Source organism: Delphinapterus leucas, chromosome 1 (genome assembly GCF_059928025.1).
Source record: "Delphinapterus leucas isolate spDelLeu-1000000601 "Yukka" chromosome 1, BTC_Dleu_Yukka2, whole genome shotgun sequence".
NCBI lineage: Eukaryota > Metazoa > Chordata > Mammalia > Artiodactyla > Monodontidae > Delphinapterus > Delphinapterus leucas.
Window position 1 is genome coordinate 48226400 of NC_143129.1, and position 21101 is coordinate 48247500.

Genomic DNA, 21101 nt, shown 5'->3' on the forward strand with positions numbered 1-21101 from the left:
CCGTTTCCTTCCAAGGTCTGAACCTTTTCTCCCTCCCAGCTTCCTTTCTTCCCCCTTCTCCCCCTCCTCCTTCCCTGCCCTCCTCCCTTTTAAATGTCAAACTGAGCAGATGGTTTTAAGGTGTGGAGGGCATGTATCCTTTACTCCTGCCAGTTTATTTGTGGGCTGGCGCTCACATGTACATACTGGGATACTTAAGGAAAATAATAGGGCGAAAAAGAAGAAAGGAAGTAGCCTTGATTCATTCACAGAACCCACATTTCCCCGCTCAGTACACCCGCTTCCCTCGAAAGGACCCAACCAACAGAAGCATTATTCCGTCCTGTATGTAATGGGCACGTTGATAGATTCTGTCCCCAGCCTAAATTGTCCCTTCTCAGTTAGAACACTTAATACAGTAGCCGATCATTGGAAGTGTGAGTAGTGTGTTTGTGAGGGTCTGTGTTGTTTCCGTAATGGGGTGGGGGGGGGAGTGTCAGGAGGCGGCAAAAGGGGAGAAATGAAGGCTGGAGATGCTCAAGCAAGTCTTTTTTTCTTATCCCCAACACCTAACCGGGCCGGCCTGATTTTTTTTTCTTCTTCTTTGCAATGTTTGAGTCCCGTGCCAAAAGTTTCCTACAGGGTATGGACTCGAACATAGTACCATCACTATTCTTATTCAAAGATTTGACTTCACAGTTTGATGAATTTGAGGCTGAGATTGTAAGTGTCCTAGGAAAAGTGTGTGCGTGCGTGTGTTGCAGAAGATGGTGGTAATCGGCCAGTATACTTGTAACACACTTCACAAACACTCTGTTGTCACGACGCAACACGATTCAACCTTTGATCTGATTAAATTCGAGGGACACACGAAAAATACTTGTCCCCATCCTACCAAAAAATGAGTGTCTTATCGACTAGGTATGAATGTTTCTGCTTCGCAGCCCTTGCAAGTCCTAGCTTTTATAGGATCTTTAAGTCAGCGCATTTGCTTTATTAAAAGCCGTTTACTGTGCCCGGTGAAAGAGACATTCTAGCTGCGGCTGGGCGCTTGCGCTTTAGCATTAGCAACTTTCAAATCCCAAGAAGCCCTTTAAGAGCCACGTTATCTAAAGAAGTCTTGCTGGTTATTTTTCGTCCAAGAAATGTCAAACCAAAGTGAATTTTCTATGGCTTGACTTAGAAGCCCGAAATTTAAGCGTTTGAAATTTCTTGCCGAGTATACTTTAAAGTTTGTTACCCAGAGGTCAAAACTGTGTAAATCCTATTTGAAACCTCTCTCTTTAATCATTCTGGGGTGAGTGAGTTACTGAGCGTAATCGCGTGGTACTGTTTGTAACATTTTTTTTTCCCGTAAAGGTTGCTGTACCTACAATCCAAATAAAGTTGTTAGAGGTAACCAAGGACAAATATTCTTCCTAACAATTTTGACGGGAGATTGACTGGGATTCAGCCAATACTAGTCTTCTTATATCAGATGCAGCGGAGCCGGTGTGAAACCTCTAGCACCTATTATTTTAATCCCAAACCTACCTGTATTTTATTGTCCACCTCTCCTTTAAAAGGAAGCAAGGGTGACATGTATTCCTGATACTAGCTATGATCATTTAAAAAGTGGAATGTTTTGAGGATCCTCACTCCCTCCTCTTAGACCACCCCACCCCTAAAACCTCCACTTTTTCTCCAGTATACTTTTCTGTGCCTTCCTCCACCCCTGTCCGAGGAGCGCTCACTCGCTCTGCCGCTCAGCGAACTCGATCAGCTGTATCTGGGAAATGAAGGGGAAAAAAAAAAAAAAAGACCTGCGTCCTGGAAGAGCGAGTGTGAGCTGAGCGGCGCTCGCGCGGTCGCCGGCTTTGCACAGCGCCCGCAGATGGCTCGCTCCGGCCCGGGCGCGGCGATCCGGTCGCCCCCAAGCAGTGGCTGCGCGCGGGTGAGGGGGGGTGGGGGCGGGGATGGAGGCGGGGGAGGGGAGAGCGGGGCCCCTCTCCCCTCCTCTCCTCCCAGCCCCTCACCCCCACCCCTTTTATATTTTTTTTCCTCCCAAGTTCTCTTGCCTCGCTATCCCCCCTTGAATCCGAAGGCGCCTCGCGATTGGGTGCTGGGGCCGGGTACGTCAGTCAGACTGTGACGTGCAGTCTTCCTGTTTCCTTCAGCTGTGTCTTAAAGTAAATCTTGTTGTGGAGCGGAGCCCTCAGCTGAGGGAGCGCTCTGAAATAATACACCATTGCAGCCGGGGAAAGCAGAGCGGCGCAAAAGAGCTCTCGCCGGGTCCGCCTGCTCCCTCTCCGCTTCGCTCCTCTTCTCTCCTCTCCTCTCTCCCCTCTTCTACTCTCTTCTCTTCTCTTCTCTCTTCTCCTATTCTCCTCTCTCCTCCTCTCGCCTCTTCTCTTCCTCTCTCTCCTCTCTTCTTGTCTGCCCTCCTCTCCTCTCCCTGCCCACCCTCTCCTCTCTCTCCCCTCATTCTCCCCGTCGGCCCGCTCGCGCGCTCCCGCACGGACTCACCGTCCCTTGTCCCATTATCATATTCATCACCCGCAAGATCTCACCGTGCGTGTGCGCGCGCGTGTTTTCCTCTCTCCGCCTGCAAAAAAGGCTCGGTCCCACTGCTCTCTGCACCGAGTAAGTATCTTCTCCCCCTCGCGAGTCCCCTCCCCTTTTCCAGAATCACTTGTACCGGCTTGTTCTTGAATGAGAAGAAAAGAAAAGAGACTCCCATTACTCATACTCGTGTAAACATCTTTCCACCCTCCCCAGGAGAAAATGGTGTTCTTTAAATGAATCATAATAAAATAGTGTCTAAACAGTTTCTAAGCAGAAGCCTCAGTGGAACTCAGCGCTCCGCCTCTCCCAGTTCCTACGAGTAAGTGATCCGCTCGGCTTTTCTTTCTTTCTCTTTCCTGCTGGTGGCTGGGGGGTGGTGTTGGCGAGAGGGGGGAGGCTGATAGTGCTGGACGTGTCGCTGATCTTGTCACCTTTTGTGTACTGTTTCTGGAGGGGGAGGAGGCTTTTCCTTCCTTTCCTTCTTTCTCTTGCCCTCTCTTCCCAGGAGAGAGGACCGCGAGGGGGACCGGGTCGCTTTTTGTTCGTCTGGATCCCCGCTCTCCTCCCAGCCTCATCCTTCCCATCTCCCCCGGTGAAAACTCCTGGGCTAGTCCCCACGTCCTTGCTCTTTGTCTTGTTTATTATAGCTGCCTTTCTTCCAGGATCTTCCAATTTGCTTGTCATTTGCATACCTTTCACTTCTCCTTTTTAACCCCAGCAGAGGGCCAGGGAGTAGGGAGGAAGGGAGAGGGAGGTGTGGGGGGGGGGGCGCTCTGTTACTTTCCTCTCAAAACGCTGTCGAAGCCGAAATGTTGAAATCAGGGTTGGAGCAATGGAGAGATGGTCCTGGGAAACGAGCACGGCGCCCCTCCCCTGTGCTCCCAGGACCCAGGGCTAGGTCAAGTTGAGTAGGGTAAGGTGGCACCGGGAGCCTCAGGGGTCCTGTGGTGGGAGGACTGGGGCTCAAGCGCGGCGGGAGGATGGAAAGATCGAGGTCCGGGTGGGGGTAGAGGATGTTCTCGGGCAGCGGATGTGCTCGCAGTCACCGCTGGCAGTCGACGTGGTTGGGCTGCTTCGATCTGATCTTGGTTCGTCTGGGTGGTACCTGCAATTTTGCCCCACTCCGGAGGACTGGAGAGGGAGGAGTGAAGAGGTGAGAGTGATTGTTACTGGGAAGAATAGTGAGGGGGCGAGAAGAGCTGCTATCTTGCCTGAACCGGCAAGGAGGGGGACGACGGGGGCAAGCTGGGGGGAGACATTACCCAAAGCCCAGGTTAGCAAATTGTTGGTTCTTCTGCTGTGCCAGCCACTTACTCCTCCTGCTAAAACTGAACGTAAGTGGAAGGTATGGATTGGAGGGGCGAGGTGAGGGGGGCGGGGGGCGGGGGGCGGAAGGGAGGCAAAGGGGGAGTAGCTTTGGAGAGAGACTCACAGGTCTCCCGCACTTCTCAGCTTTTTTTCGGAAGTTGAGAGTCCTCCAGGCTGGCCGACAGAAGACCTGGGAGGAGGGGTTGAGCGACAGTCTTAAATAGCCCAAAGAGGCAGGCTGGAGTGTGAAACTTCTGTTCTTGGCAATCCAGAACCCACTCCGCCTGGGGGAAGGCTGGGAACTCACCTGCTTGTTTTTATTTTTCCCAGAAGGTCTGTGTTGTCTCCTTGAGGTTATAATAACAGTGCAAGCACAGGGTGGCCTGCTCTCAAAGTCAAGGCTAGAAGTCTCTTGTCTTGTTCTCCCCCCCCCACCTCTTCTCTCCCATCTATAACCTCCTTTACAAAAAAAAAAAAAAAATTATAATAATGTCCTTTCCTGGATTAGGTAGACAAAGGTCTATTAGCCGAGAGCTGCGCCATGGGCAGGGCCTGACAGGTGTGTTATGTCAAGAAAGACAGGTGCAAATTTCCTCTGTGTCTGTGTGTGTCTGTACAGTTCCAGACCTCAGGGTGTGCTCCAGGGTTGCGGAGGTTTATGGGTTTATGGTTGCCTTGGTTAATAGGATTGTCCGGGCTCATGGGAACTGCGCTGTTGTTATGTTTTGAGCCCTGCCATGTGAGTTCTTTGGTTGGGGGTGGAGGACAAGTTGGTATGTGTTTGTTTATTTTTCTTAAGGATGTTGGCAGGCTGCTGCTGAGGCTGTGTCTCGGGCTCCTGTCTGCCAGGCAGCTGAAAGTACCCCCACTTCAGGCAGCAGGTGGAGGGAGATTGACTTTCCCTTCGCTTCCCTCTGGTTTACGCCTATTTCCCAGGTCTTTGGGGGCATTCGGGGGGGGGGGAGTAGTGAGACCGTCTTGTTGTGTGTGTGTGTGTGTGTGTGTGTGTGTGCGCGCGCGCGCTTTGGACATCCATGGATGGTGTGTGTAACTGCCAAGAATACCAAAGTCAGTTTGAAAGTGTTACTGTTTTTAAAGCTTATGTTCTTTAGCGCGCTTTCTCCCTGCCCAGAAGGAATAGGTATGTGCATAAACTCTTTCAGGTCGTATGTTAAATACTCTCATAAAGTAGAATGAGCCTGTCATTGTACCAGACATGTGCCAGATGTCCTAGTTATTACTTTGATGGAGAAGGAAAATCTCAAGTATGTGAGAGGTAACTGTGCTTTTCTATTTGATGCAAGATGTAGGCAGTCAGTTCTCTGAAGTTTCTTGCAAGAACTTCTGAGCATTTTCAAAATGAAATGGGCTGTGGGTGGTGAAGAAGAAAAAGGGGAGTAATTTGCTTAACCTGTCCATGTGCTACAACATGGACCTGTTTCTGCAATAGTAAAATAGATGAAAGTAAGGACTGTGCCTTCATGTGTGAGGGAAGCTGTTGAGAATTCAGGGTAAGCACAGTATATGGATTCTCAAAATCGGACCTTTTAATTTTTTTTCTTTAAACAGGCTACTTCTTGAGTTGCATAGAAATAGATTAGATGGTGAATGGTTTTTTGTTGGTTGGTTTGGTGGCTTGGGTGATCATCCTTGTTTCATGAAAATGAGATAGTATGTGTCATTTTATTCTTTTGACTTAAACATCCAAGTTCCTCCTAATACTTTCTTTGGATGCTTTTGAAGTTCTTTCATAACTAAAATGTCATCTATGGATATGTCATTTGCTTTATTTTTAATAAGGGTTATCTGTGCTTGGCACTTATTGATATTTTTATATGTCCATTGTGCAGAATTCTATTTAGGTTAATCACCAAGACCTTGTGGGGAAAAAGTCATGCATACCTCACATGCATCTTTGTTCTCACTTTATTCATTCCCTTGCATCTTTCCTCTATAAGTAGCACTTACAATCTTAAAACATAACCTAGCTTCCAGGCGTACTCTTTATTTTTTCAAAATGAAATAGACCTTTTTTCATGAATTTCTTAGAGGCATTGTTTTGCATTTGCAACTGTAAATATAAGGAATATTTAGGTTCAAGATTAACAAAAGATTATAAAATGTTACTGATTTTATAATATGAAGATGGATTGTGCATGATATATTATTACTGGGTTCTAATTAAGTATCTGTATAAATTGGAAAGGACATATACGTAAGGAATTTCTAAAACCTTATTGCCTGGTGTATTCGAAAGCTTCAAAGGACATTTAGAGTATTTCAATTCTCTTCAGAAAAAAATAAATGTAAGTGTTTCTTCTTGAAGTTATTTCTCACTCTCTTTTATTTACTAATTTGGTGACTTATTACTTTTTAATATTTTAGGCGTGTCTCAGAAAATACTCTGTGTTCATCTTGCAGGTGAAAAATGTATGAAATTTTTGATAGAATGGAGGAATTTAAGATAAAATGGTTCTGATTTGAGATCTCTATTATCATAGGAAAATTTAAACCTGATATAAGATTTTGACAATACAATGTTAGTTAATTTAAGTATTAACTAATGTCAAGTGGGTTCCTCACAATAAACATCAAAGACTTTCTTAGCCTGATAGTGAGCAGAAACATCTCCAAAGGAAAAGTTGCTAATTAGCAGAAATGAGCTCTTAAATACAGTGAAGGGGACAGCTTGGTAAAGGGCAGGGGTGGGGGAGTACCTAAATCAAATCATCTGATTTCCCCCCTTGAATTACTGATTTCCAGATGGATTTACAAGGTTCTTTGTTAGTGTTCTTCCACTTGCAGTTTCATAAGCGGCTTGACCCAAGTAGATCAGAGGCCCACTCAAAGGTTGTTTTCTAAAAGAAGTAAAGGGTAGGCTTGAGCAATTTCTTCAAATCATTTTATCAACAAAGACAGATAGGCTAAATCATCCAAGCAGGAAACCATGCCAACCTTACCCTTCCCCTTCTCATGAAAGATTTGACTGAACTACCTGAGTAGTAATCATAGTGATCACTTCTTTGTCTAGAATCTGGACTCCAGATCGAGGCATAAAAGTTGCATCCCCTTCCCCAAATAACTTCTTTATTAAAGCAGAACACTTCAGCACTTTCTACTTCACACTGCAGTGTTCCTTTGAAATGCTTCCCTGAAAATTCTTTTCTACTAACGTTGTCATCAGCTTCCTTAGGATTCTCCATGTTAACTTATCTGACATTCTCCAGATAATTCAGATTTTAATGAAGAATCTTTTGGAGTAGTTAAAATCTGACTTGATCATAGTTGAACGTTCTTACCTTTTTCTGGGAGGAATCTGCTAATGTTAAGATACCCTTCGTATAGGAATTATTAAAGTGTTTATGTAGTTAGATGCCAAGTGGTACAACACAATATTTAATAATAAAAATATTCTATGTAGATTTTCATATTAATTACAGAGGAGTTTACAGGAATAGAATATGTGTATCCAATCGATAATACATTTGGGTTCAAATGCTACGTCAGTATTTTTCTGCATACTTGCTGATACTGATGTTCACCAGTGCTGATCAAAAGGTTCATATCGCTGGGTTAAAGTCAAAATTAATATAAAAATTAAAACATAATAAGAATCAGTAATAATTGTAGTTGAAACATATGGCTTAGTACATATATTGAGAAATAAAGGAATTTTTAAAAATCTTAATGGACAGGATGATATCAGTGATAAATTAATTGCATAGCATTCTCTAAATTCTGAATTGGGAAATCATGGAAGCACCTTTGAAAGTGTTTTCAAGTGATTTAATTTACATTATAGTCATTTAACAATGCATTTTCTTCTGCGGTAAAATATTCATATATATATATATATATATATATATATATATATATATATATATATATCTTGTTTGTGAAACATGATGCTAATAAAGTACTACAGTCCGCCAGTTATAATTATTTAATCTTGCCTATAGCCTTCATGGGTTATAATCCCAATGTGTATGACTACTATACCTTTATTTCTGAGTTTAGGTCAAAGCTATTCATAGAGATCTATTTATTCACGCCTCCTAATATAATGCCTTGTCTTGCTGGATTATATAATTTTTCCTAGTTTTCTCATTTGTTTTGTCCTGATTGTTATGTCTCAGCTGTACATTTTACAATAAGACCCCAAAATATTTAAATTTTCTTAGCCCCAAACAAACAAATCATTATTTAATCCAAGAATGCTGACCAGTTGAAAGAAAATTGCAAAAATCAGTTTCGTTCGGTGAATTTGAGGGAAGTTACAGGATATTTTCTTCTTAAAAGACCCAACAAGCACGTTTAATTAACATGTATTCTCCACTGAAGATGAGAATGTGATTTCTCTCCACCTTAGGAAGAGCACAGCCTTCCCCTTGGCTCAGGCATGAGGTAGGGATGCAGCTGTTGATACCTAGGCTAGATGAGAGGAAGTGCAGTTGACGCAGAGGTAAATAGCAGCTGGGAAGGGAAGGATGGCTGGGGATGACCTTGTGCTCATCTCTTACACCAGCGTGTTGTTTCTGAGCCTCTGTTGCAGAGATGCTCTTCCTGTAGCAAGGATGGGTAGGGGGAAAACCCAGATTGGATGTTAAGAGGAACAGGGCAAGAAAATACTGCAGAAAGTTTGTGCAACATTTTGATTGGTGAGCTATGTGCTTTTCAGGTGATATTAGAGAGAAAATGATTTGCACCCAAAAAGACAAGAGGTAAAATTTTTAAAGAATGGCAATAAACTCTGTTTTTGAAAAGCTGATCTACACACACAAAGTCCTCCTCGCAAAGACATCCCACCTCAATATGCAAGTCTTTCTGAGCTTTAAAATAATTCATCTTTTTTCTTGTTTGTCTCCGTCTCCCCTTTTTTCTTTCTCTCACCTGACAGCTGCACCTGATTTATCAGATCTAACATGTTAGTGAAATAATTGCCATTGCATTTTTGTATTCCTGAAACCAATTTCATTTATTAATGTGTGAGGGGTCACAATCATCTTGAATTCAGTTTTGAACCCTATACATTGAAGTTATCAAGATCTGTTTCCATTCCAAGTTCAGGAAATTTTATCCTGAGGCACACAAAAAAGTATTTTACCCTCAAGCATCCAAAAAAAACATACAAAAAAGCATCATGTTGTTTTCTTGACACTCTGATACAGCCTTTATTTAAATGTATTATCTTCATATAAAAACTGAGAACAAGGGCTACATGATGAAATCTTTGTCGCTTAAAAAAATACACATTGCCATCTAAGCATTGAGCATTTTCTTGATTTTTACAGGTTATTTCATGCTGAAATTATGCCTATTTGCATGGATAGTCATTCTTTAAAACTAGCCACAGATGCAGTCCTAGGGAGCACGTAGATGTTTTTACAGGTGAACCGAAAGAGATGGGAGCTCTTCCAAACACTGCACGCTGCCTTTGGCAATAGACCCTGTTATTGTGAAGATGTGCTCTGTTAAGCAAACGTGAAGTTTAATATTAGATAAACCCTGTGTGAAAAAAATTTTTCATTTTCTTCATAAAACGTTCATTGTAAGCAAAAAGATGCGACATCCTAACATTTATACAAAATTTGGGGTTAGCATCGCTGGTTAACGTCACAAAAAAATGTCAAGTGCCTTTTTATATTGTGTTCCCAAGAAACAATGGAAGTTCATATACAGAGACGGTATTTCCCTTTCTCACATATTTAAGTGATGTTATTTTCTTTCTTCTTTATATATCTTCCTTCAGTCTTTTTCTTCCGCCTGTGTTTTTCCTCATCCTTTAATTTGGCACAAGAAATAAGATTCACAAATGGTGTATGTTAAAGAGCTTCTTTAGGCATTTGAAGTATTATTTTGGCAGATTATAGAAAAAAAAACTAGCACTGAAGATGTATTTGTCCTTGCCTAACTCAATTTATTGTTCCACATATTGATTTCTAAAATGTGACAATGTCCTTCTTCTGCACTGAGTCCAACTTTATAATAATTGAAGTCATCAAAAACGACATCATGAAAATTTATAAATATTCTCCTACTTACATTAAAATCCAGCAACAGATACCATCTTCAAATGTGATTTTAGTAATAAAAAGCACATATCTGTGCTAAATAAGCAGACTTGTAGAATGAGTATTTGTGCACTTATTTCCATGCTAAATTGGCCATTTATGTTGGAAAGATGCTGATGGGAGTGTTCTCCTCCCCATTTCACATATGACAGAAATGTTTTAAAATTCAGTAATAAAGGGTGTGTGTGAAATATTTGCATTTTTAGAGTCATTTTTTCCCCTTAATCGCATTAAAGCCACCAATAATTTTATCGTAGAAATGGAATTTTTCATCCAAATTTCACGCATCCTCAAAATTTAACCTTATTTCTTAAGTATAGACCACTTTTATCTTCTTTTGTAATATGAATCTCAGTGCCCAAAATTTAATCAATTGGTTGTCAGAGGCTGTGTTCTTATAATCTACTGTTTCTTCTGAAGATAAACAGTATCATTTTAGGCATTTGTGAAAGAGAATCGTATTACTGGTGCTTAAGCAGTTTTTGCTTTTTTTTTTTTTTTTTAATCTTAATCCATCTTAAACCAGTGGAGCAGAAATATTTAAAAATGTTTCATTTCAAGCAGAGTGCATAATAAATTGCAATAATTGTAATGTGCCATAAATCCCAGAGCCTATGCATTTTGCATCTGATTCAGGATTGAGGTCAGGAAATTTGGAGAAATTTAAAGAAAATGATTCATCAGTCCTTTTGTTCTGTTGGCCAGGGTCCCAGGATTCTTGAGCTGTGCCCAGCTGACGAGCTTTTGAAGATGGCACAATAACTGTCCAGTGATGCCTGACCATGACAGCACAGCCCTCTTAAGCCGGCAAACCAAGAGGAGAAGAGTTGACATTGGAGTGAAAAGGACGGTAGGGACAGCATCTGCATTTTTTGCTAAGGCAAGAGCAACGTTTTTTAGTGCCATGAATCCCCAAGGTTCCGAGCAGGATGTTGAGTATTCAGTGGTGCAGCATGCAGATGGGGAAAAGTCAAATGTACTCCGCAAGCTGCTGAAGAGGGCGAACTCATATGAAGATGCCATGATGCCTTTTCCAGGAGCAACCATAATTTCCCAGCTGTTGAAAAATAACATGAACAAAAATGGTGGCACGGAGCCCAGTTTCCAAGCCAGCGGTCTCTCTAGTACAGGCTCCGAAGTACATCAGGAGGATATATGCAGCAACTCTTCAAGAGACAGCCCCCCAGAGTGTCTTTCCCCTTTTGGCAGGCCTACTATGAGCCAGTTTGATATGGATCGCTTATGTGACGAGCACCTGAGAGCAAAACGCGCCCGGGTTGAGAATATAATCCGGGGTATGAGCCATTCCCCCAGTGTGGCATTACGGGGCAATGAAAATGAAAGAGATATGGCCCCGCAGTCTGTGAGTCCCCGAGAAAGTTACCGAGAAAACAAACGCAAGCAGAAGCTGCCCCAGCAGCAGCAACAGAGTTTCCAGCAGCTGGTTTCAGCCCGCAAAGAACAGAAGCGAGAGGAGCGCCGACAGCTGAAACAGCAGCTGGAGGACATGCAGAAACAGCTGCGCCAGCTGCAGGAAAAGTTCTACCAGATCTATGACAGCACTGATTCTGAAAATGATGAAGATGGGAACCTGTCTGAAGACAGCATGCGCTCGGAGATCCTGGATGCCAGGGCCCAGGACTCCGTGGGGAGGTCAGACAATGAGATGTGCGAGCTGGACCCGGGGCAGTTCATCGACCGAGCCCGGGCCCTGATCCGGGAGCAGGAAATGGCCGAAAACAAGCCAAAGCGAGAAGGCAACAACAAAGAAAGAGACCACGGGCCAAACTCCTTACAACCCGAAGGCAAACATTTGGCCGAGACCTTGAAACAAGAACTGAACACTGCCATGTCGCAAGTTGTGGACACTGTGGTCAAAGTCTTCTCCGCCAAACCCTCTCGCCAGGTTCCTCAGGTCTTTCCGCCGCTCCAGATCCCCCAGGCCAGATTTGCAGTCAACGGGGAGAACCACAATTTCCACACCGCCAACCAGCGCCTGCAGTGCTTTGGTGATGTCATCATTCCGAACCCCCTGGACACCTTTGGCAATGTGCAGATGCCCAGTTCCACAGACCAGACAGAAGCACTGCCCCTGGTGGTCCGCAAAAACTCATCTGACCAGTCTGCCTCCGGCCCCCCTCCCGGCGGTCACCACCAGCCCCTGCACCAGTCGCCTCTGTCGGCCACCGCAGGCTTTACCACGTCCACCTTCCGCCACCCCTTTCCCCTCCCCTTGATGGCCTACCCGTTTCAGAGTCCATTAGGTGCTCCCTCCGGCTCCTTCTCGGGAAAAGACAGAGCCTCTCCTGAATCCTTAGACTTAACTAGGGAGACCACGAGTCTGAGGACCAAGATGTCATCCCACCACCTGAGCCACCATCCTTGTTCACCAGCACATCCACCCAGCACCGCAGAAGGGCTCTCCTTGTCTCTCATCAAATCCGAGTGTGGCGATCTTCAAGACATGTCCGAAATCTCACCTTATTCGGGAAGTGCAATATCCTTTCATTTGCCCCCCAAGGAAAACAAGCCCAAACCAAAAAGGCTTCCCAGAAGGTCAGGTTTACACATTATTTAGAATGATGTAGATTACTAAAGAATGCAGTCTTTCCTCTTCTTCAGAGTAATAGGCTTTTATCAGCACGCGTGTGGCACTTCTGGTTGCACAAAAGCTTCACAGGAAACCAACATTTTTGTAACTTTCACAAGTTGTTAATTGCCCTAAAGTGGTAGTATTTAATTTGTGCTTTTGCAGCAGGGTTTTTTTCTGCTGTTTCTTCAGGTATTATCTTCTAATCCTTTTTTTTTTTTCCCCAAGAGTAGATTTAGAGGTGGAAAAAAAGAAAAATCTCATTGTAATATTGAATTCTATCAGGTTTTATTTTAATGTAAGTTTCATAGCAGAGTAAAGAGAGAAAAATCAGTTTTCAGATCCCTAAGACTCCATAAGAAGAATTCTCCCTTTAGTTAATCTATAAGCCTCCTGGTCTGTTTAAAGAAGGCCTGATTAAATCTTATGAGGAACAGTCTACTGATGGGAGGCTGCAGTGGGAGAAAGATGGTTGTGGATAGGGAGTTAGAGTCTCTCCTTATTCTTTAAGTGAGGCGTGTTCTTTTGTTTGTTTGTTTTAAAGGAAATATACAGGTACTGATTTATTCAGACGGTATCCATCTCTCTCCCGTTCACCCAAGGTCTGTTCTTTGGGTCTGGTGCAGCTGCCTCTATGCATGATTAACCTCTGTTCAGCCATACACAGAAATCTTTTGTCCTAACATACACAAAGCAAATTATTTTGGAAAGCGAGAGAGCACAATTAAATATAAAACTCAGCCGTATTCGACTTTAAAAATGCCTCTTTTTATGTCTCTTTTATATTTTGAACCTGACTTTTATGTAGAGATGCCAGTTATATTTTTTTTATTAGACCTGTCCTGAACTCTAGCTATTTTTAACTCACGATTTTTTTCTCTGTAAATTGGTCCTTTCAGTAAATTTTTTAAAATCTTGTGGTTGTTGATGTTTTGGGGGAGTAGAATAGTAGCATTGGGGGGCAACTAGAGACATTTCTTTTCTATAACTTGCCAGATGGATATAAAATTTAGCAATTAAGTTGGCTGTTGCTAAATTAAGGGTTTTGAGCAATCGTCTTGATGACTAGAGATTGACATTTTCATATCTAACCCTACTCCAGAGGCTGCCGTGTAAGTGCAAAGTCCCAGCTATGGTGGAAATGTGTTTTCCTTGATATGAAGTTCATCTCCTTCCAGCCAGCTCAGGATAACAGTGAAGATTTCTGATAAGGTGAATGTGAGCCACAAGTATGAGACACACTTGGGTAGTTAAGCACATTGTCTCTTTCCATAGAGAGGAAGAAGAGAATAACATCTTGAGAGAAAGATTTGAGGACTCAAGATGTAAATAGAAATCGAGTCTTGGTTTGGTTGCTGATTTAACTTCTAACTTTCAGAGATCTAAAGTTTAATCCACCAGTCATGAATCAAAGCTGTGCCAGGCACCATGCCTTACACATCATAAGCAGGCAATAAACATTGGTCAAATTGGACTATAGCTGTTGGTGATGAGAAAGGCAAAGTACATAGACACAGACCTTGAACGTTTATTTTTTACCCTCTGCAGGAGAGCACCTTCTGGGGTTCATACCAGGCTCATGTCCAGGGCTAGACCCCATTGCTCCTCAGAGATCCCTTACTTCATTTTGAAGCCAGTGGTAGTGATGGTGGGTTGTTTCTCTCTCTCTCACTTGTGCGCCTGTGTGCGCGCACACACACAGGAAGGGGACGTGCCCGTTTGGATGAATATGTGAAGCCAGGTTTCAAAGTCTTATAAGGCCATACTAAACTCTTTAACTCAAGATTCCAGTTTCTGGTTTTGTTTTGTTTTTTTTTAGACTTGTCACCGTATCCAGATAATTATGCCTGTGCTTTTTTTTTTTAATAAGTTGGGTCTTCTAAGAAAAAAATCTTTAGATCGCTCTAAGTGTTGACTATGCTCACTGTCTCACCCTCTCTAAATCCCCTGAGGAATTTTGAGGATTTGAATAGAAAGAACTTCCTTTACTTTCTATACATATCAAAGACTTTAAAGAGAATTTAGTTGCTTCTTCTTCAGAGGAATAACTTCACCTCTGTCTTACCATAGAAGATTCTGCTTAACAGCAACGGTTTGGAAACACCTGTATTCATATGAAATGGTAGTTGCTTACACCTGGAGTTGTTTATTTTGTGTAGCTAAATAATTTTGGCCTCTTGCTGCAATGAATGATTACATCTCCCATATGCCGGCCTTCCAGCCTCTGTTTCTTCCCCTTTTCCCTTCTATGATCTCGCCCTTTTAGCCGTTTATCTCTTTGCTGTATTATTTCTCAGGAAGAAGATAGGCAAGCATCCTTTTCTAGAGTTCACACAGTTCTGAAGCCAGTGAGGATCTGAGTGTTTGCTGAGAGCCTGGGTCTGCTTTTCTCCTGTCTCCATCCTTGTATGGCGATGAGTTCTCCCCTTGACTTACCTGATGGTGTCTAGGCAAAATTCTCAAGCTTTTAGTTTAAAGAAATCCCTGGGAACCAGAGATTCTGGTTATCTTACTGAAGTAAGATAACAGCAAGTCATCTTACTTCAGTTTAGGTAGACAAGGCCATATGTGAACCTGTTATGCAGTTACTCTTAGAAAAGATCAATAGAAATGAGGAGAAATGGGATGAAATGGTACCTTCGTGATTGTCATTATTGTTTTTATTTTTAGTCCATGGCTTTCCAAACTGTAATGAATAATTGAATTCTTAAGGAACAATTCTTTCCCACCGCAGAAGACATCATCTGTTTCCCTGAACAAAGTAGCCAGGATAAGAACTATTAAGAACACCAGCTTATCGGAGAAATCCATTCTGAGTCCAGCACATTAGGCATATATGTTGTACGTAACAGAGCACACTACCTTGTTACCCCTTCTAATAGAAAGGAACTAGTGAATGTGTGTGCATGGTAAACTGAATGTCAGTGAACCTGCACCAGAAGGCCACATCTTGGATATAAAAACTGTGTTCAGTATCTTTGCAAATGAACCTATTTAATCAAATATTGAATTTTATTCAAATTCCAGCCAGTTGTTTTTTCCTCCTGATGTTCCTTGTCATTCATCCTCTTTGCATCCCGAGGAAAATAGCCTTGTTCGGGCCTCAAACATTTGCATGCACCCAATTAGAGCACAAGCGCCGTGTTCTAAGCACTTAAGACGTGCACGGGAAGAAACGGAACCTCTTCTCCGCGACAGTCCGCTCTCCCTGTTCGACTTTTAGGGAGAAGGTTAAAAAACACGTGAAGTTCAAAAAGGAAAATGACTTGATAATTTGAAACTAAAATCCATCTAGAAAAACTGAGTTAAAAATGAATTTCTAAAATGGGAAGTAATCCACAGAATTTGGTCTTTTACATCTTTGGAAGTGGTGCGGGGCCATAGGAATTCTGTTAGGTGTATTAGCTGTAGGGAAACATGTATATTAAAGATTGGAAGACTCTGGATTCCCCTTCCCCCTCCCCCCAATTATGGACTAAGTAAATTAAAAAAATATATATCCATAAACTACACATCCCACCGATTATGTTAAACTCCTTTGTGGAGCAACAACTTGCTCTATCCCTTTAATTAAATGTGAGGGTTTAGATCTTTTCTCCCCTTTTAAGGATTCTAAGGGGGGAACACTAGAAACATAGCAAATCAGAGCCTAAGGAGCAAGCTAAAATTCTCTGGGTTTCAAAGCACTTTAGAAATTGTAAGCAAGTGGTCCCGATCCATTTGGTTGGAACTGCAGCATGTAAAACCTCTAGTCACAATTCAGGGTTCAGTTGGAAAAAAAAGAATTTTCTTCCTGCAGCCTTCGCAACCTATTATTCTCCCATTTGCCTTTTTGCTGCCTCTGCTGCTTCTCCCGCGGCTGCTGTTTAGGTGAAGTTATATTGTGCTTGGTAAACAGACAACACTTAAATTCTCAGGTTGTTTGCACACCATTTTAGGTTCAGCTGCAGTACCCTACTTCTCTTATCTTTTATATTCCCGAGCAGATGTCTTTCATTAATTTATGGATTTATCATCGTTTTTTTTCTTTTCTTTTCCTTTCTTTTTTTTTTTTTTTTTTTTACACCTGGCAGCTGTCTCAAGTTTCAGCAGTTATTGTCTATTTTGCATTATACATAGAATTGAATGTCATCTGTCTTCACAAAGCTATGGCTAAGAGAATTGAGGCAAAGCCACATGAGCTGCCGGGACAGATCTTGTTTGCGTTCCATCCCCCCTCACCCCACCCCACCCCCCTTTACCTCCTTAATATTTATTTGTGCTCATTTTCTTTCCTGGCCTTGAATGGAGCTTAGCTCGTGTTCAGTACAGCTGTATGTTTACTGAATCTATTCCATCATGAGTCATTGTGCGTGTGTAAGTATCCTGGAAACAGCTAGTGCTTTCTTGGAAGAACAGTTGCTTTTCAGCACAAGCACTTAAAAGGGAAATTAACCAATTGGTCAGTTCAGATTTATTTTGAAGAGAAAAAAAAAGGATTATCTAACTGTTGGCTTTTAAATCTTTCATTAGCTATTTTTAATAGTTTATTAGAAACATATATTTTATGGGAATTTTATCTTAATTACACGATGAGCAAGAAATAAAGATGTATTCTGTGTTTCATTTCCACTGATTGATTCCAAGTATTTCCAACAGGAAGCATTTTAAAGCAAAAAAAAAGTACTTGAGAAATTCAAATTAGGATGATTTTTTTCATGAAATAAAAAGCCTCTAAATCCCAACCAAAATACGATGGGTACTTTGCTCTGTCTTTTTAGATAAAAAAAAGACGAAAACATCTTAGCATAATTTAAAGACACTGAAAGCTTCAGGAAGTTTTGGTGGCTCAATAACTATCTGAGAACCACAGCAAAACAATTCATTTTGTATAAGACCAAATTTGAAAAGGTTTGGAACTTTTCCCTGCTAATAATTAATTGTACTAGGTTGTTTGGACGTAGCCTTCTGAAAGAACAGATTAGAACCCAGATCTGAGGATGTTTGTCAAAGTTTGGACTTGCCTAAAACTCTTATCACGAGGCAATAGGAGACAGCTTGCAACTATTATTTCACTTATCCATTTGGACAGATGGTCCTGAAGTGTGCCGGGCTCCTTTAGTCCCCTCTCTCAGTCTAATGGAGGTTACTGGAGGGCCTTTCAGCCCTCTCCTTGGCACAAGAAGTATGTCAGTCATAAATTATCGTCTTTGTAATCATTAAGGATCTCAAACAAAAACACAAGTTCAGTTAAACTGCTTTGGCTTACAGATAAAACATCAAAATTTCTTTCTTCAGTGTTTATTTACAGTGAAAACAAAAGGCTCAATACTTAACCTTTCAATTTACAAACTAAGGTGATCTTTTTCAAATTGCGTGGTATTAACGGGAATGCTAATTGATCAAATTCTCAGCAGAATATTTGGTTAAACCCCCTGTTATAAGTAGTCAAGAACTTATCAGTATTTATTCGATTATGCTTCTCTAGGAACTTTCTGGTTTCCCTGTGTTCCTGAGATTGGTCATGCTGTACTTGATGATGGTAATTTAGAAACTTTCACCTTTCCTAAATATCTGTGTTTATTTGACCTTCCTTCATACGGTGTGAAATTTTTGTTGGGTTTGTTAGCCAAGTGTGTGTGTGTGCTTACGTGTGCGTGTGTGTGTGTGCACACACCCACACGTACATATTTTCTTTTCTTTTTTCCCCTTATTTTTTCCCAGACTCTCTTTTAAGAGAAAATCCTTAGAGAAGCTTCTAGGAAGGACCCTTAATTGACCTTGTGGGGGACCACATTGATTTTCTCCACGTGCATCTTCATTTCTGATAAATTATAAAGCCATTAATTTGCTGAGGAAATGGCAGGGCCAGGCTGCGGCACAGATGTGACCAGAGCCATCCCAGCTCCGAGTCTGCTGAGGAGTGCCAAGAATCTGGGGGAGAATCAGGAAGCCTGGATTGTTATGGTTAGCCTCACATTCTCTTGGGAACTGTTTTAGTTGCTGCTGTTTACAGATCTAAAAGGTAATGATGTTTCCAGATAAATAGACCTTCTTATTTTGGGTAAGTGGCCATTTATTGATCTGCTAACCCACATTTATTGATTTGTTAGCTCCAACCACTGTGCCACTCTCAAAGGAGTTAACTATAAATCCAGGAGAGGCAAATTGTATTTGGTTTTGGATCGTTGCTCTAACAAAAGCGACACCCCCTCCCTGTTCTCTCGGTGCCCAAACTACCCCTCCCAAGTTTTAGCTGTTACTGAAAAGGAAACAATTAAAAGGATATAATAATAAGACAGGAAGAAAGTGAGTCAAGATGCTCCATTATATTAGCGCTGAAAGGTAAGATGTGAAGCTTGCCTAACAGTGTTCAAAATAATGCATTTTATATTTTCACGTACATTAGTATAATAATTGGATGTCATCTGCAGAGAGCGGAGAGAACAAACAGAACTGTAATTGTGAAGAAGGAAAAAACTCTCATGATAAAGAGTTGTGCAGTACCTGTTGGGTGCATTTGTCTCCTTAGCAACAAGTGAACGTATAGATAGCATAAGGACTTCAAATAGGGGGAATGTTTTGCCATCCTCACCACGAAGTCTCCAGGATTCCGCAACCAAATTGTGCACCTTCGCCATTATATTTGGCAATTTCTGACCGGCAGTGGTCATTCTGAGCAGGCAGCAGGAAGTTAGTGATGGATTCCATGGCCAGCGCCATTTATCTTCCAGAATTCCTATGGCTGCTGGGTGGTGGGCCTCCAGATTCCTGGGGGGGGGGGGGCGGGGGAAGGGAGGGATGGTAGGTGCTTGTGTTTCAAGAAATTGTTTCCTTAACCAATTGCATCCTACATGCAGGAAGGATTGTCACCCAATCACTTGAAAAAAGCAAAGCTCATGTTCTTTTACACCCGTTATCCCAGCTCCAACATGCTGAAAACCTACTTCTCTGATGTAAAGGTAAGGACATATTTCATTATTAATGTTTTCAATTTCTGTGCATGAGGTAGTGATTTGAACTCTTGGAAGTTAATGGAGATGAGTGTGGAGTTGATTGGTGAATACACCTACGTTGTAATTGATTTAATGCATTTGTCCTTTGGTCTAAGGCTTTGCCAAGCAAAGAGGAGGCTCCTTGTGTGTTAAGACGAAAGGACTGGGCGCACAGATTTTCATTCTAGTCCGGGAAACTTAACCTCCGTCTTTATGTGTCTTAACTCCTTGGAAGAAATTTCAGTTGGTCCTGGAGGGATGTGCTTTAGAGAATTTTATTTTCCTCCCCTCAGCCGCAGTAAACTGTTTCTGTTTTTGTTTCTGTTGGTTTTCCCCATATTTGTGCTTAGGAAAGCAAACACTAGCACCTCTTTTTCCCCCTGTCGAAAGGAGCGTACATTGAAATTCTCTCTGCAGTAGCTGCTTAAAAACAAAAGTGATGATTGTCTCTTATTTACAACTTAATTTGTTGTTGACGTAGAGTACACTGAGCATAAGGAGAATGAATAAAGTGACAGATTCAGGACACATTATTCAAATGAGGATATGAAAGCTGTCGGCCTACAGCTGCAGCCTCCCTCATTCTACAGAATATGGGGACCTCCTGGTTCTGTGTGTGTGTGTGTGTGTGTGTGTGTGTGTGTGCGTCTGTGTCTATGCGCGGGTTTTAAGTAATTGTTTGCAACAACTTGATGTTGTGTTAATCATCTGTAACTTTTTAAAACATAGATTTTGGGTTTTGATGATGATAATGAGACACATGGTATCATTACCCAACGAACTCGATAAACATTACATTAGCCGAGATTAGTTTATTAAGGCTGGGTGCTCTTCCCCCCACCCTCTCCTGCCCACCCCCGTGTGTACAAGTTCTTATTTCTGCCACGGAGAACCCACGAGCTGCCAAACTGTGCTCCTTCCTCCGCGACTCCCCTCTCTCTGCAGTGGGTTTTGTGCCCAATGTCTGAGTTGTTTCATTGGCCCCTTTCGCAGGCCGACCCATTTCAGTCTTGCCTTCACTGGTGTTTTACTTGGCCTTGTAAGAAAAGTTCTGTTTTCCCTCCTGTTTGCTTTTAAATCGTGCAGCAACTTCAGCCTTTTATGTCTCTCCTTCCCTGGCTGAGCTCCTTAAGGAAGGCATGTTTCCTCCTCCTTCAGTGCCAGCAAACTGGGCAGGATGGGAAGGCAGAGAGAGGCAGTTACTTAAACAGCTGGATAAGAATCATTAAGCCCAAGAAAGGTCGAGTGCCACAGTAGACCAGGACAGGGTTGGGACCTTGTGGGGGACCATCTGAAACTGACAAACTGAAGGGCATTTGTCGATTGGTTGAGGACCAACCAGCTTCTAGAGCCTAGTTCTTCTTCCAGGGCATCCTCCCGACACTTTAGTTCTAGGAGGGGGACATTGAGGAGAGGGAGAAAATTGTTATTGTGTGTGTGTGTGTGTGTGTGTGTGTGTGTTTAGATGTCCATGTTACCTCCTTCACTCCTCTTGGTGCTGTGATCTGCAGTGTTGTGATACAATGATAACAACACCTTATATTATCTATAATACCATATCCTTTCATTCAGAAGGCCAAAGAGCTTTACAGACTGCATACATAGGGATCACTCATCTACCACTGACATGCAGAC

At 42.3% G+C, this 21101-nt stretch overlaps 1 protein-coding gene across 1 annotated transcript in view; it reads left to right on the forward strand.

Annotated features, from left to right (window-relative positions):
* Positions 1–2060: 2060 nt before the first annotated feature.
* PROX1 (prospero homeobox 1) overlaps positions 2061–21101 on the forward strand; it is a 54809-nt gene continuing 35768 nt past the window's right edge. Inside the window, exons 1-3 of the mRNA XM_022593407.3 lie at positions 2061–2842; positions 10608–12399; positions 19326–19433. Of these exons, the coding sequence (XP_022449115.2) occupies positions 10675–12399; positions 19326–19433 (1833 nt within the window). The 5' untranslated portion in view covers positions 2061–2842; positions 10608–10674. The remainder of the gene's footprint in view (positions 2843–10607; positions 12400–19325; positions 19434–21101) is intronic.